Genomic DNA, 15931 nt, shown 5'->3' on the forward strand with positions numbered 1-15931 from the left:
CTGACCTTTAACCTCACTCATTTTAATTAACAATGCCTAATATCAGCCATTTTCATAATGAGGATTCACTTTAGGCTCATGCAGATGCTCAACCAACTGCACACACGCGCACATGTGCATGCAGTTGTACAAATATATATTGCTGCATGCACGATGAGAGAAATTTACAAGAGCTTAGATAAAAATTCACAAACACAGACACCCACACAGAGACACACACACACACACACAAACGTGCAATGATTGGTGGCTAACTAAATGTCAGGGGCCATAATGGCAAATCTGTTCCTTTAGACGCACTCATATTCTCTCCACACTTTCCCCTGCAATATAAATGGCAGCCACATTGTTTCAGTGCATTATTATTCCACTGAGGCCTTGATACTCAGTTATTCCAGCTGATGCTGATTCACTATTCCCTGTTCATAGAACATCTTTTCACAGGCATTAGAAGCTATTGCAGTAATGTTGTCAAAGTGTCTGTTTTCCACTTTGATAGCAATCATCATGCAACAAGTCTTTCATCTAAAACTAGATAAAACTAGATAAGTCAATAATCTCAGTGTAATTCATCTTTTTTTAATTAAAATCAAATTTTATCTTAATAAAATTTCTAGTTGTAACAGTAATTCTAGCTCAGCTAAAATGTAACTTTGGTTAATGTGACTAAAAACATCAAGTGTAACACACTACAGCTATAAAATGCTCGGCATTGGTCTCCACATTGCTTTATATACATTGTTATACCTTAGTAGTGAAGAGTGTGTCGTTCCCACAACACTGCTTTCCTCCCGAGGTCCCCGCAGCTGTTGAAAGCAATGACTTACGCAAAGACTGGAAGTCCCTCTATATGCACGTAAACCAGTTCACAGAACTCCGATAATCACAGAATGTTTTCCTTCATCGTGTGCTTGAGCTTAGCGCAGCTGTACAGTAGGCGACAGTAGGCCTTCGTGCGAAGGCGTGTCACAGAGCGCAGTCGTCAAAGTTCAATCAGTTGAGTTGCAGGTTGAGTCCAACGCACACAGAGATAAAGATCATGTTTATTACTCATTTAAAAATAAAAAAGCTGCATTTCTGTCCTTATCGGCTGAAATGACTGCTTATACAGGAAAATTACTCCTCTGATTGTTCATTCCTTGTAACGCTTGTAGACTATTAGAGTAAATGTCTAATCTAATAGCAGCATTCAGTTTAATCTTCAGGTAAGCTGCATCGACTGTTGACAAAATGTCCCGCCGTGTTTCAGTTTCACTGAAATATGCAGAAGTTAACTTTAAACTTTTTAAGCTACTTGACATCGAGTTTAAAAGGAAAATTGTTTAACCAATATGTGCAGTGGGAGCAATCTGTTTGAAATTGAATCAAGAGCAAAGCAGAGCTAGGTTGCAATTACGTGTAAATTTTATAACATCGATGTCACTATTACTCAAGTGGAGTTTGTGACAGTCAGTGAAGGAGAAATGGCAACGCAAAGGCATTCGCTGTGTGGATTTTGTCACAGAGGTGCTTTAGCGATGCTTGACAGGACTGTATTTTCGGGCTCAGGTCACGAGAAAATGAAATCTTTTTTTTAAAAGCACCCAACAATTAATGAGACTGACAGAATCATAGCACATTACGAATAAACTGCGATTTGCTTGGTCTTTTTATGCCATGTAATTACACACTGCTTCTGCGCTGACATTAAAGAGAGGAGCTGCAACCGGAGGTTTAACCCTCCATTTCTCTTCTCGCTGTGAAACACTCTTTCCAGGCTGACTCACTCCATGGGCGTGGGCGACTTTTCACTGTGGATCCGCTTTGATCCATATTAATGTCCAAAGCATTTTCATCACATACAGGATTACTGCTCACATTTTTGAAAAACGTTAACCCCTACGAAGCAATACACCACGCCAGGGCAACATGTAAAATCCCACATGAAATCCTATATCTTTAGACATACTGCATTATGTGAACAAGATTTCTCTTAACAAATTCATGGTGATGAAACCTTGAAATGCATTTCCAATGCCTGTGTGAGCAGCTACTGATGGTGAAAGGAAGTATGCTTCTTTCCCCTTCCTCGCTGTGACAAGATATTCTTAGATGAGAGGTGCTGTGCATATTTAATGCATTATCACATCTACAATCTTAATTAACCGAGAGCGAGGAATAGAATGGCGGCTGAGGAGGAGGCCGCTTATGTGATGTACAGAAGGGGCGGGCTGGGCCTGATGCCAATCTTTCAGTATCCTGCATCAGATGCTGTTCGGGGGGGGGATTGCTGCTAAGTTAGTGTAAGCGGGATGGAGAGAGGAGAATATGCAGACGAGGAAGAACAGCAGGGTTCACATGAACTAGTTACTTCATGGTCAGAGCATTTCGCATTCACTCAATAATCAGTGCACAGCCACAAGGCAGAGCCCATTTGGTTTAATCTTGTTAAGTCGAGTATTTGAAGAATGGTCTAACTGCTCGGCACCTGTGCCAAAAGTACCTGGAGGAAAACAGGGACCCTTTAGTAATTTAGCAGACCCCCTGTGGCCTTATGATCACTGCTTTTGGCTGAGATTACGTGAGAGAGAGAGGGCGAGCGGGCACTGGCACCTTCAGAGGACTGTTGTTGTGATTTCAATTTAAAAAAAAAAAAAAGTAGATCTGGAGTTGAGCTGAGTTTAATCTTTGCATCACTCTGTGGAATATGAATATGCTTCTCTGCATCCGACAGACCCGCAGTCCTCTCATCTTCCTATTTTTGTTTTGGCGCACTGAGCTTACTCCATGTGCAATGACAACAAAGAGAAAATGTGGTGCCGAGACGGTGCCCTCGGCGTTGTGTGTCTCTGAGCTGTAATGCCAGTGCAATTCTGAACAATTTTTCCACCCACCTATCAGGGGCGCCGTTTGCAAAAAAGCTATGGGGGGTGGGAGGGGCACAGATGCAAATGTCTAATTTGCTGAGGTGACATAAGGTCTCTGAGGGGGATAAATGTCACACTGAGATTAAATGATTCTTAGAGAAGACAGCAAAGTCATATCCCACCTCTAGCCTCTAATAGAGCAGCATGTGATTCATGCATTAAGAAGCGTGACGATAACTAGAGATTCCTGGTGCCGTAGGTTCGGGTAAGGAGAAATCCCGAGGGATGCGACTCCAGAGAAGGAGGGAAAAAAATTCTCGTCTTTACCTCCGTCTTCATCCGCTCGTATAAAACTGACGTTATTTCTCATTGCCATAAATAATGTAAAGGTTTCTGCTGAGCGAGAGACGACTAAAAAGGAAACACATGGAGATTCAGTTTTTTTAAAAAAGAAGAAAAAAAGTAGAACAATTCCAAAAACAGCTTTACATATTTATCAAAGTTACAAACTTTCAGTGGGTTCTCAATTTGCCAAGTCATCATTGTTAAGGGACTGGTGAATTTTAAGGATTTATGAAGCGAAGCGTTGAACATTACTTCCATCTCCATCACAAGCTGTCCCTTAAAAATGTCCAACTTTTGGCAAATGTTCCTCGCTTGTATTTTAGCATTCGTCTTTTCTGCCCCACAGCTTGGTGAAATATTCAAATATCTCCATTTTCAAATCTGTAAATGACCGGATGCAAGAAAGCCACTCCCTGCACTGCAGACAAAGATATTCATTTCAGATAAGCATAATTGCTCGGTGGATCAACTACTCAAAGACCCAACCATGCACCTGAAATGAGTTGAGACCATTGCATATTTTCATGCAGTAATCCCTTCTTGCTCCAATTTTCCATGTTACTCTTCCATGGTGCACCGTCAAGCAAAGTAAAAACGCCCCAAAAAAATCCAACGCCATGAAATCCTTTTAAGTCAACTGTAACATTTGTGTTGCGGTATTAATAAATGTTGCATGCTTGGACTGAAAAGCTCAGATTAAAGTGTCTGTTTTTTTTTCTTAGCAAGTCTTCCCTTTCATTTCAGCAGATGAAAAAAACAGCATGCTCCCAGAAGCCTCTGCAACATGACAGAGCGGCTCCTCTGCTACATCTCATCTGTAAAGAAATCCCTCTGTTCTCGATGAGTGGGCTTAAGCATGTGTACACAACTACCACACAGTGACAGGTAAGGTTTCCCAGTGCACAGTTTTGACAAAGAAAATGAACTGAAGTACAATATGGTGTAAAATGGCAGAGATGCCAGAAGACCACACATATGCTTTGGGACAGAATGGCTGGCAATGTAATGAACCAAATTTTTTAACAAGCTCTAGCGACCTGTCAAAGACATGCCTATCGACATTCATCAGCTGGAGGTAGTCATCTGTATTTCAGCATACTTCCTGCCTGCAGCTCCCTCTCAGATACACAGAGCTGTCTGTCCATTTGCCTGATGACTCAACAGATTTAGATACATAACACAATCAAAACACCATCAAGCTTTACTGAAAGCTGATAGTACATTTAGGGATCTCCATGTTTTACACTTTTTCACATGATTATATCGTCCGCTCATCATCCATCAAGGAAACAGTGACCACATCCCTTCATATAGCGTTCAGATATTTTTGTTTTCTGCTATCACTACCCAGTCTTTGTCCTACACTACAGGTTTAACGAAGCTGCAGGCTCTCTGCTAAACAGCTTCTGTTCAGCCTCGTTATTGTTTATGTGAAATAAAATGCAGTTCTCAGACATCACTGACTTTGATGGTCAACATGTTACATTTGCGAACAACAGTTGCTATTTGTAGGTCAAACTTTTGCCAAATCTTAGCCATTATGTCACATCCATCAGGAATTCTAGCCATTCCAAGACTTATTATGCAGCTGACAGCTGGCACATTAGCTTCGGTTTGATTGTGGCCATATGGCCAGTGGTGAGGAGCTGCCATGACCCACAACACCCCTGGTAAGATTCCCATTACAAACTGTTCTTCGGAAAACCAACGCCTACAAAAACATGACGGTCGTGCAGCTCACATTACTGCCTGCCAAGCAGCTGATTACAGTTTATCACATACATATTCAGAAACATGGTGTACCTGTAAAATGTGGCCCGAGCAGGGAAAGCAACGCTATGTGCGTTCTGTCCATGTGCATATCAGCAAATAAAAGCAGTCTTCACTCTCTTCCCTCCACTCTAGTCAATCCTAGAATTGCTTATAACGGCTGCTCAATGGGGCAAATTCAACAATGTGAACACAATAGGTTAGTGTAAAAAAAGTATGAGATTTTCTTATTATAACCTCCAGACAAAGGTGCTTTCATTATAACCTTTTGACCAGCAATTAGCCCTAACTTATAGGGATGTGTTGACCTTTTCTCTCCTGGTACCTAACCCCAAGCAGTCTTACTAATACCAGTGCCCATTTGCACCCCCCCATTAAAAATTTGCATTACACATCTTACTGCATGGATCTCATTGAAATTCCAGCTCCTAAAAGTTCAACATAAGAAGCACAATCATTCTGTATTACTGAGCTTACAGATATAATACAATTTCAAGCTTCTGTGTGCCTTTTCAAAATGACTTTTCCTAAAAAAAAACAAACTGCAGAAAATGTACTTTTCAGAAAAAGTTTGATGCGTCAACCTTTAATAAAGGCAACTGAATGCCAATGGCCACTTTTATTACCTACACAGGAAGGGACATGCAGAACAGTGTTTCGTGCCCCATCTTACTGATATGTGATCTACTTTATAAAATCAGTATTCAAGGCCAGTTTGAGGAATCTCTTTAAAGTGAACAGACACATTTCTAGAAGTAAATTCATCATTCGCTGAGAGGAAGCGAACGCCTGTGTGCTTGTGTTGGTGTGTGCGTGCGTCTGGGGGTGTATGCTTTCACTTGAGGAAACGCTAACAAGACTCAAGACTGCTGATGGACACATTGGCAGAGGCGGGATTTGCCCCTCTGACCTTTCAGCTATAGCACAGTGGCTATAACTGCAGAGGCGCTGCGGTGCTCTGAGGAGTTGACAAGTGCTGATAGAACTCTGCATTTATATTAAAGGTTTAAGCCTATCTTCATTAACAAACAATAAGTGAGGCTATGGACGCTCAATTTCTTGATGAGAGATTAAAAAGAAATTAGATAAGGTGCATTTGCACTAAAGACTTCTCATGACTCTGAGGGTACCAGCTCACCAGGGAGCTGCCCGGAGAACTACAAACTTTCAGGGCGCTTGTTTTTTTCTGCTTGCATTCGCACAGCCAATTATATTGACCTGTTTTTGCTTGCTGTTGTCATCTTTGTGAATGGTGGCACGCCCCACTCTGTGATGTTGTTTTAGCTTGCCGTGCACTCTTTAGTTTTAATTACCTGAGGCACACGCCGCAGCTGTAGTGGCTGGTGTGGAGACCCGCGTGTACGAGTAGGTCAGATTTACCACCTTTTAATTGATAGATGAGTGAAGCTCAAAGATTCCCAGATTATAGACAGGAAGCTGCTACAACGGCTTGAAAAGATGAGACTTTCTGGAGAAAACGCTTCAACTTCTTCTGTTTTACATCAGCACTGATTCAGCACACATAACATCCATCATTAAGAAGAAGACTGCAGGGAGTCAAGCGCCAGCATGAACAGTTATGGGGCTGTGATGTGGTCACAGTTGACGCAGGTAACAACAAACAGGAAGGTGACGACAGCAGAATCGGAAAGGCCGAGTTTCAACCAGAAAAGTTTTTCAGCAAAGTGACGACAACCGGCCCAAGAAGGAGGTTACACACTAAATCTAATCTGTAGCTCTATGCACTATCTATCCACCTGCTGTAACTTTATTATGCTAACCTGCACAGACGGATCAGCAGAGCTGTGTCGGTGCAGCTCCACAAAGTCAGTGCGATCTTTCACTTTCTTCTAATCCTGTCTCCGTTTGAGATTTACTGATGCCAAATATATCACGCTGACAGAAAAAATCTCATATTTTTCACGTGTTCTTATATGTAAGAATAAAACCTGGACTTCACTGTTGATTTCAGTTTTTGCCTCCAACTTTCACTCAGATAGCTGATGTTTACCTGCAATTTTGTCTGCAGGTTTGCCAGAAAGTTACAATCAACTAAAAGATTTTTCTATGAAACGTTGTACTTTGTGGACTGACACGAAAATGGATGGGGTGGAGTCCGTCCTCCAAAATAGGACCTATAAAAAAGTACCAGGAGTATAGCATTTAAATTCTGTGACCCTTTAAAACCGACAGGATTGTTAGGATTGTTAACCAAAGGCCATTTTTGAACGGCAGTACAGTGAATGCGCTCTCATCAGCAGCCAAACAAGCACAATTGTTCAAACACCACTTTGTACCTTCGAAACCAACCTTAGTTGCCGCTCTACGCCCACACAGTTTAATATTTGCACACTACAGGCAGCAGATTAAGAAATTTGGGGAAACAGACTGTTTTAAAAGCGCGCTGCTTTCATGTTGTGCTGCTTGTTGAACAGGGACGGACACCTGAGAAGGTAAACAGTGATTTGTTTTGACTACTCTTCTTATCCCCGGCGAAAAGTGCTACCTCACAGGATAGCAGTTTACAGAAGCGCCGTCCGTGCTGTTTGCGAATTGATGTGACTCTTTTTTTTTCTTTTCCAAACCCTAGTGCTCTTGTACCAGTTTAACGTGGATAAAGGCGAAACAAATACTTTCAATTACGGCTCACAACAAACAAATCAAACTGCAGGTAGGATCACATGCCTGAAAAGAATTTTCATAAGCTCTCTCCATATGTCACAACAGAGACGCCAGCTGGAGAGCTATTTCCACTTGCACATTTCACATATCACTGCTCAAACTTCAGTGCTCCTGACCCTCACCTCTTCTATTAATACTGTGCTGCTTGTGCGGAGGTGTGCAACATTATGTTTTCATAAATTAATCCTTAACTTGGCTAGGCTTAAAGCAGAATGAGAATAATTTGTTGTGCATTTTCAATTAATCTGATACCTGCCGAGGGGTGTGTGTGTGTGAATGTAGGCCAGGAGACAATGTTGTGAAATAAATATTAGGATTAAGAGAGAGACATTTTTTAATGAAATCTTCACATCAGCCTAGAAAAGAAACATAACACGGCTGGGCCCATTAAAATCCCTAAAAAAATGCACGCTGCCCGAGATAAAGCCCAATGCAGACAACCTCTAAAAAGCTCAGTGCCAGCACATTTGTGTCGAAAACTAAAATTCACAACATTATCGTCAGCTAAGCAATGCATAGTGCATATATAGCATATCAGCAAGTGCAGGATGTAGTTAAAAGTTATCAGAATTGGATCTCTTTTTGTTTTGCCTGCTGCGACAAAATCCAGAGAGGCCTGATTAAAGCTACTTTGCCTCCAGTAATTTAAACCAACCGGCTTTTTGCTGCATGGCCTGCGGGCATACAATGTACTTTAAAATGTCGGTTTCCCGTCACCGAAGCAATTTCTCAAGCCTTTGCCTTTGTGAGCAAGACATAAGGTGTTAGATCAGAAAAAGGCACAGGACGGAAGCTGCAGCTCGCTTTTTGTGATGCTTGAAAACTCTGCGCCTACGATTTAAACAACCAAAATTGAACTGCAGATATGTGCAGACAACTGAAACACGTGCATGCTTGGAAATGGAACAATGTAAGTTATGATAATCACCAACATATACATATGCTACACACAGACAAAGTAAAGAACACGCATGGCCTGCACGCACCTTTTACAATGAGGTTGAGGAGCTTTGGCCGTGGGTTACGCTCACTCTGAATCGAGCATGTGTAAAGGCCATCATCAGTTACATCCACTTTCTGTATCTGAAGGCTGTACTCATGTTTGTCTCCAACACTGGACACTATGGACACACGTGGATCCACAGACCACTTGTCATTCCCTGCGAATATGATGCTTGAGCGGTTCAGCCAGGCTCCTTTAGAGATCCCATCCAACAAGTAGCACCTGGATCAACAAAAAAAAGACACATTTAGATTTACTTGGAAAAACACATCCGTCTCATCATCTTTGCTGAAGAATGTCTTTGACTTATTAGCAATGTCTAGAAAATGTCACCTTTCTTGACAAATATTACTGTCTTCCTATTTAGAAGACACCTCCTGCTGTTTATTATTTTTTTAACTCAGAAAACAGGTGAAATCTTTAATGTGCCAAAAAGCGAGTCTCACAAAATACAGAAATCTCATCAACTTGACAAAGTGATTTAACATGTAAGAAGTTCAAGGTTGCTTTGAGATTTGATTTGTTTTGAGACTAAATTATCCCAAAGCCATCAGAATAACAAAGACTGCGCTGTTGTTGACACTCTAAACAAGTTCAAAGTGAAATTCTTTGTCACATTTTCAGTGGCATTTTAACAGTTAAGTGTTAATAGGCATCTTTATACTTAAGCAGTTGACTGACTGAAGGTGCGTCTGACTTAATTTTGTCAAACTGATGAGTTTTATGACAAAAAGACACAAACTACAGCAGTCAGAAAAGAAACACTTGGAACTGTACTCCAAACAGAGTCCGTGCAGATTGTGAGTGCCTGTTGCCCTAACACACGCCCATGTGCGAAGAGCAGCACTGTTGACAGTCTAGAGATTCAAACCTTCAACCTTTGCATCACCAGGTAAGGTTACTTACTGACTGCAATGGGGAGACATGGTTGTCAACACACCTTGCCAGAAACTTAGACAATGACATAGCGTGTGCCAAACTGAGATATGTTTGTGTCTTTGAAGGCAGAAATCTTAAAGTATTCAAAATGGGAAACAGGGATGGGCAAAATTATAGGATGATATTTCAAGGAAATTAGATGTTTCTGGTATTTCTGACAGTATAGAAAAGAAAATAGTGAACGATGCTTTATCAGTGATTGCAACATGCAGGAAGCGGCATCTTTTACAGCAAGTAAAATAAAGGGCATTTCCTTCCTTCTTTTCCAATCAGTTACTGTTAATGAAAACTACCTAATTTGAAGTGTGAATCTGCTTCTACAGGGTGCCAGCAAGGGCAGCCTTGTGGTGGTATATTAATGTGTGTCTTAAAGTGTCATATTTAGATATCATTGCCATAGCAACACCTTGTGTTTGCAGAACAGCGAGACAAGCCCAGGCATGTCTGCCAGCAAGAGCCACATATTACGTCTCAAATGACGATTTAGTAGCTAAAAGGAAGTTACTTGAACAACGGTGATTTGAAAAATGTGCAAGAAAACTGCTCCTGCAGTCGATTCTGTTCCACAACTTGAGACAAACACACAACATCGTGCACAATCAGGCAACAAAGAGATACTAGCAGCTGGTGATGTGCGACCCAAATGTAAACAATGAACTGAACCAAGCATCGCTGGAGCACTTGATAGCAGCGCTCCAGGAAGAGAAAACGGTGAATGGAAATTACTGGCACGGTTACTTTAAGCAGCTGGTTCAAACGTTTGACCCAAGATAAAACAGTTTAGGTCAAATATATTTTTCAATATTATTATGTGATAATATCCTGAAGCTCCTGAAGAGTTCAAAGATTAAGTTAGTTTAGTTATTCTTAAATGCTAATTGTTCAATAATATTTAGGCTACTTTGGTCCACACGTTTGATTTAGGCTGTCACTGGAATTATTACTGTGTCACTGATATTGCATATCATGCTGTTGGTGGTGTTACTTTATTTCAACAGATTCACCAAATTATTGTAATTATTGTATTAATATTGTAGGAACCCAGGTAGTGTTTTTCCTGGAAAAACTGGGATATTGCATGTTGGGTTGAGCTTTTTAACCAGTAACCAGTTAATCAGTAATTTCTGTTCACCATCTGATCTTCCTGTCATACAGAGCACATCTAGCAAGTGCTCCAGCCATGCTCATTTAAGTCATTTGTTTACTTCTGGCAAATCACCAGATGCTAGAATCACTTCCTTTGTACTGGTTGTACTCGACAGTCTGTACACCAGCCTTCAAAAAGCACAATGCCTTGTTGGAGGTAAAAGTAAAAGGAGGTTAAAGTAGCTCTCTTTTTAATACATATGTGTGTGTGTGTGTTTATTGTTTGTTTAGGTTCATTAAGTTATTCTAGCTCATTTGTTATTGTATTACCCTTGTGTTAAGTCTCCCTTGCCCTTCATGTGTTTATGTCTGTGTGTCTTATGTTGTCAAGTTCATGTTGTCGTTTCTGTCATCTTCCCCTGTACTCAGTCTCCCTGGTTCGTGCGCCTACCCGTTATGTGTCATGTCTGTGTGGCTCTTGTTGTCTAGTTCGTTTCATGTCTATGTCTCTGTGTTTCCTGTTTTATTTTGAAAGAGTCTGTTCTTTGTTCACTGCATTTAATTTACTCTCCCCTGTGTTGTCATTGTTTCATTCTAGTCAGCTGTGTGCCCATGTGTCTCCACTTCCCCATATCACCTCATGTGTGTATTTGGTCCTCAGCCTTGCTGTGTTCAGTGTCGCGTCGTCTGTGTTCTCACCCACCATGTTTGTATTCATAGTTCTCTGTGGCATCATAATGCCAGTTTCCCAGTTTAGTTATAGTTTAGTTTCGTCACTGTGCTTCTGCCTTGTTTGACCCACATGTCATCAGCCAAAATAAAGGCTCGCTTTTCGTTTGAACTCAGTTTCGTGTCTGCACCTGAGTCCTCCACACACTCTCCACTCGGTCTGCCACTGCGGATCGTGACACATATATACATATATGAAAACATTATATATGCTCAAGTTTCATAGTGTTAGATTTTATTATACAGTAGTGTCTGTGTTTGCAGCACTAACTGAAAACTGCATCGACAAACCATGGCCAGTCATTTTTGGCAGTTTTCAGTGGATCACTTTGAAATATTGGAGGGAGCAGTGGAACAAGAAAGAGCTCCCACAGTGTGCATTTGATGTAGAGTGCAGGTACACGACCACCACCACCACCTTCTTAGATAGGTAACCAACTTCCACTCTCGTTGAGCCCTGCTGTTTATAGACTCATGCTATGTGCAGCATAAGATCACATCACGGTCCCACCCAGAGTGGAAAAGGCCAGCTATTGCCTGATTTTCTTTTCCAATTACAACACCGTAGTTTGTGTTCCTGCCTCCTGTATTGTGTGATCTGCAGTTTTAAGCCTCATGTACAGCTAGCAGAAGGAACTACAGGTACAGCTGAATCAACAAGGACTGAAATATTTTAAACACTGAAAACGAGGCAACTGGAACACAACAAAAATAAATTAGTATTACTTTTTCTGTTCAATGTTGCAATTTAGATTATTTAACATGATTAGTTATAAAAGCATACACCGTCATCTCTGATCAAAACTGGCACAACATCAACCTTAAACAGACAGGTACTCAGGTTGGTTCCATGTAGAACAGAGATCTAGCCACACGTCTCTTGCAAAGTGAGAAATATCAATCAAATTATTCTGAAAGAATTAAATGCATGTGTCTTCATTCTTTGTAACTAATTTGCTAAATGATTGCAAACAGAGAACCATTAACCCCTTATTCATGTACACAGATTATTATTACCAGAGAATGTTTTTTCACATGTAAACGACACTTTAAAGCTGGTAAGGTTTAAGCCTATCTGCATTAATTCTCTATCATTTTTTCCATTGTGAAATGAACGTGTTGGGCTGTTACATCCACTGTAACGCCATAAGCCTTCCCCTGATGTCAGGATCATAAACCCTGTGATGCCGCTGTTTTTGTCTGAAGTTGGTTACCTCAGCAGGATGAGAAATGAACCCCAGAGAAAGAGATCGTGAATTTGAGTCAGGGGTGAAAGTGGGCTGGAACAATCTGTAACGGCGTTCTGGCACCTTCAATTAACGAGCATTTAAATCTGATAGGCAGGTTAATGTTTATGTCGATGAGTTCATTTTTTGTGTCCTGTAGTCTGGAGTTACTCCAGTGACAGCAAGGAGATACTTTCTCAATAATAAGAAAATAATCATATCCCACAGGACTGCCCATTTTTTCCTCTCATGCATGTGAGCTGGTGTAGATGTAAATGCAGTTGGTCGCAGTACTTCAGGATTTAGCTGGACGAGAAGCATAAACAGAATAAAGTTCTTTGAAGTTACAGATAATATAAAATGCAAATAAATGTTCTTTATTTCCCAGGGAGAGGAAAAGAAAGTTTATAAGTGACACTGTCAGAGACTGAGAAAGATGTAAGAAACACAGGAAAGGGAATGGAGGTAAAGACTTCTCGGCACATGAAATCTGATAAAGTGGAAATTTAAACCTTTCATGTAATGTCCTCATTCCTTTTAGAGCTTTTAAATCAGATACTTGAGCTATAAATTATGTGCGGATTAAATTGCGCTTTTCCATAGTACAAGTATACTAATTTTGTGTTATTCAAAGGTTGCATGAAAATGCCAGGCAGTTTAGTGTTGGTTACACTGCTTAGTTTGTAGTAATGTGGTGAATAACGTCTCCACCATAGGCTGGACTGGTACAGAGCACCCTGTTCATGGTAAATGGTAGGTTAGGTCAAACGTAGACAATCAAATATATATAATAAATCATTATTATTTAGGGCAATGATCATGACACCCAATTCTACTTTTTATATGCCCGTTATAGTGTCTAAGGATTGGAAATCAGCCATGTAGCTCATGAATCATCTGCTTATATCTTGTTGAACTGTGAAAGTGAAAGTGCTAAACCTGTGAAAAGCAGTGAATACAGGGGTAGCAGCACAGGTCACAGCCTGTACACAAAGAAACATCTATATCACAAAACAAGCAAATATTTGACTTATTTCTAAGTAATTCCCTTCTTCATACTACACCGCTACACCCGACCTTGGGGGTCCCCACCTGCACAATCCCAGTTTAACCCCTACGTGTTTCACTCTTCCTAGAACATCTAAGCATGAACCAGCAATGTTCAGTAAGTAATAAATACAGCTGGGAATATTTTTCAACCATAACAAGACATTGACCAAAGACCACCAGCTGATGTTTATTTAACGCTGAAATTATATGTTGGATACAGTTTCTGAATTTAAAAAACTTTTTAGGGACTTTTTAATCTTTTGGTTGGGGACACTGTGGGGCGTTTGCTGGTACCGAGTGGGGCAAAGGAACAGTGTCACATTCCTCAGAGACCTGCTTGTATCTTGTTGGCAGCAATGATTTCTAAACAGATATAATTCCAGACAAGTGTTCACAGTCCTTCCATGGGATGACTTTCAAAAACCTCGGGACTTCCTCTAGTTAGATCTTGTTCACTAAAGGCTCTCTTTCAGTCTTCTTGGCTATCTGAATTATTGTTTTTGTTTTTAATAACTGGACGTGAAAATTGTAACATTTAAAATAAATATGATTACAACTTAAACATACAAGGTATAGTCCTCCACAGACGATGATGCAACCTTCAGTTTACTCAACGTGGTTTATAAGAGCATGCTCCGATGCCTGAGAGACCAGCACCAACACAGGTTATGTTTAGCTTCAGTAAAGGTTACAACATGGGGATAAGCACTCTCACAAGCCCAGTGCTGACTGTAGTTAAGAAATCGCATCATATTCTGTAACGAATACTGTAATAATGAGCAGGAAAAGAGGCAATCAAGTTTGGCTCTTTAGCCGTTGTCAACATGCCACGCAGACTGCCAGCACCAGTAGTAAACCCACCGAGGAAATCAGTTTGGCACTAACCACAAAGCTCTTTACTCCCTATGCCAAAAAAGTGTCTGTCAGGAAAGCGGGTAGAGGACAATGGTTTCGTCCACGCTGGTTCTCCCCTTAGAGAAAGCATTGCTGCATTGTGACAAATAAGTGGCAAACAATGTGAGAGTGGGTAAAATTAAATAAGCACAAGAGAGAAGTGCAGATCCTGTGGAGAGCCCACACAGACCTGTCAGTTAGTTAGCCCATTGACCACCTGAGCCACGGTGTTCCTTGCCCTCAGGCAAGATTTACTGAAGGAGCCTCAAGGCAGGTTTCACTCCGTTTCTGAGTTTTTTTTTGCTTTTCAACAAAATAAGAATTCACTTGTACACTAGATTTTAGAGATGTGCTGATTATTTAATGTGCTGTATTCACATAATGGCAGATTTGTGGGCTTCAAGTGGCAAATTCATTACTCGGATTGACCGTGGTCGATACTAAATCGCATTACGGTGACATAAAGCCAATTTTTAATGTATTTTCAGCTGAGAGAAGTGTTGGGAGGCTTGATGCCTACATGTATGATCACAGCCCTTCAGTGACTTATAATTTAACACACTTTGGCGGGACTAGTAGGAGTGTTCAATGAACCTGTGTGCAGCCCACTAATGTGGACTACTTGTCAACAACTTCCAAGACTTTCATCATTATATTCTTGTAAAACGGGGTCGCCATAGAAAACATAGTCTCCAGTGTAGCTGCTATTGATTTTTATGTTTTCTCACCTAAAATTGTCCTTTCAGAATCACTCACGCTGGCTTCATAGGTGGCTGTTAAAAAAGTCTCCTCTTCAGAAGAGATCAGAAGCTCTGGTCAGCTTTGTATAGATGCCAGTTACAATGCACTTTAACAGTGACAGGCTTTTAAGGCTTGAAAAATTATCAAAAGGTCTCAAAACACTGCTGCAGCACAGGCTTCGTCTAGCTGTATAAACCACTTATACTGCTATCCATTGGTACCATAAGACATGCATTTCTTTGTTGTGGTCATATAAACTGCTGATATGGTTGTTGTTCTGCTGTTTTTGAAGAGGAAACTAACTTTTAACAACCACCTTTCAAGCATAGATTTCGGGGGAAACCTTTACTTTAACAAAGCCACGCAGCTAAAACTATGGCCTGCGGACACATATAACAGAGCCAGGATCTCTACAAGGAGTTTTGATATTATTTCTTCTTCATCTTGATGACCCAGGCCTCGATGTTCTTGCACTGGTTTTTCCAGTTTGCTTATCACCGTTGAGTGCCTTTCCACTCTTTCTGCAGAAATCATTATTGTTATCTCGCTGTCATCTTTCACCACAGAGCTAAAGCGATGCCCGTATTTGTTCATCTGCTCACAAAGCAGTGTGTCAAAAC

General features: G+C 40.8%; 1 protein-coding gene across 2 annotated transcripts in view; it reads right to left on the reverse strand.

Annotated features, from left to right (window-relative positions):
• The window catches only part of negr1 (neuronal growth regulator 1), a 168528-nt gene that overhangs the window by 101785 nt on the left and 50812 nt on the right, over positions 1-15931 (reverse strand). For both annotated transcript variants that reach the window (XM_026142484.1, XM_026142485.1), the window contains exon 2: positions 8630-8868. In XM_026142484.1, coding sequence (XP_025998269.1) covers positions 8630-8868 — 239 coding nt within the window. The remainder of the gene's footprint in view (positions 1-8629; positions 8869-15931) is intronic.

The sequence above is a fragment of the Astatotilapia calliptera genome, chromosome 15, assembly GCF_900246225.1.
Source record: "Astatotilapia calliptera chromosome 15, fAstCal1.2, whole genome shotgun sequence".
In the NCBI taxonomy this organism is placed as follows: domain Eukaryota; kingdom Metazoa; phylum Chordata; class Actinopteri; order Cichliformes; family Cichlidae; genus Astatotilapia; species Astatotilapia calliptera.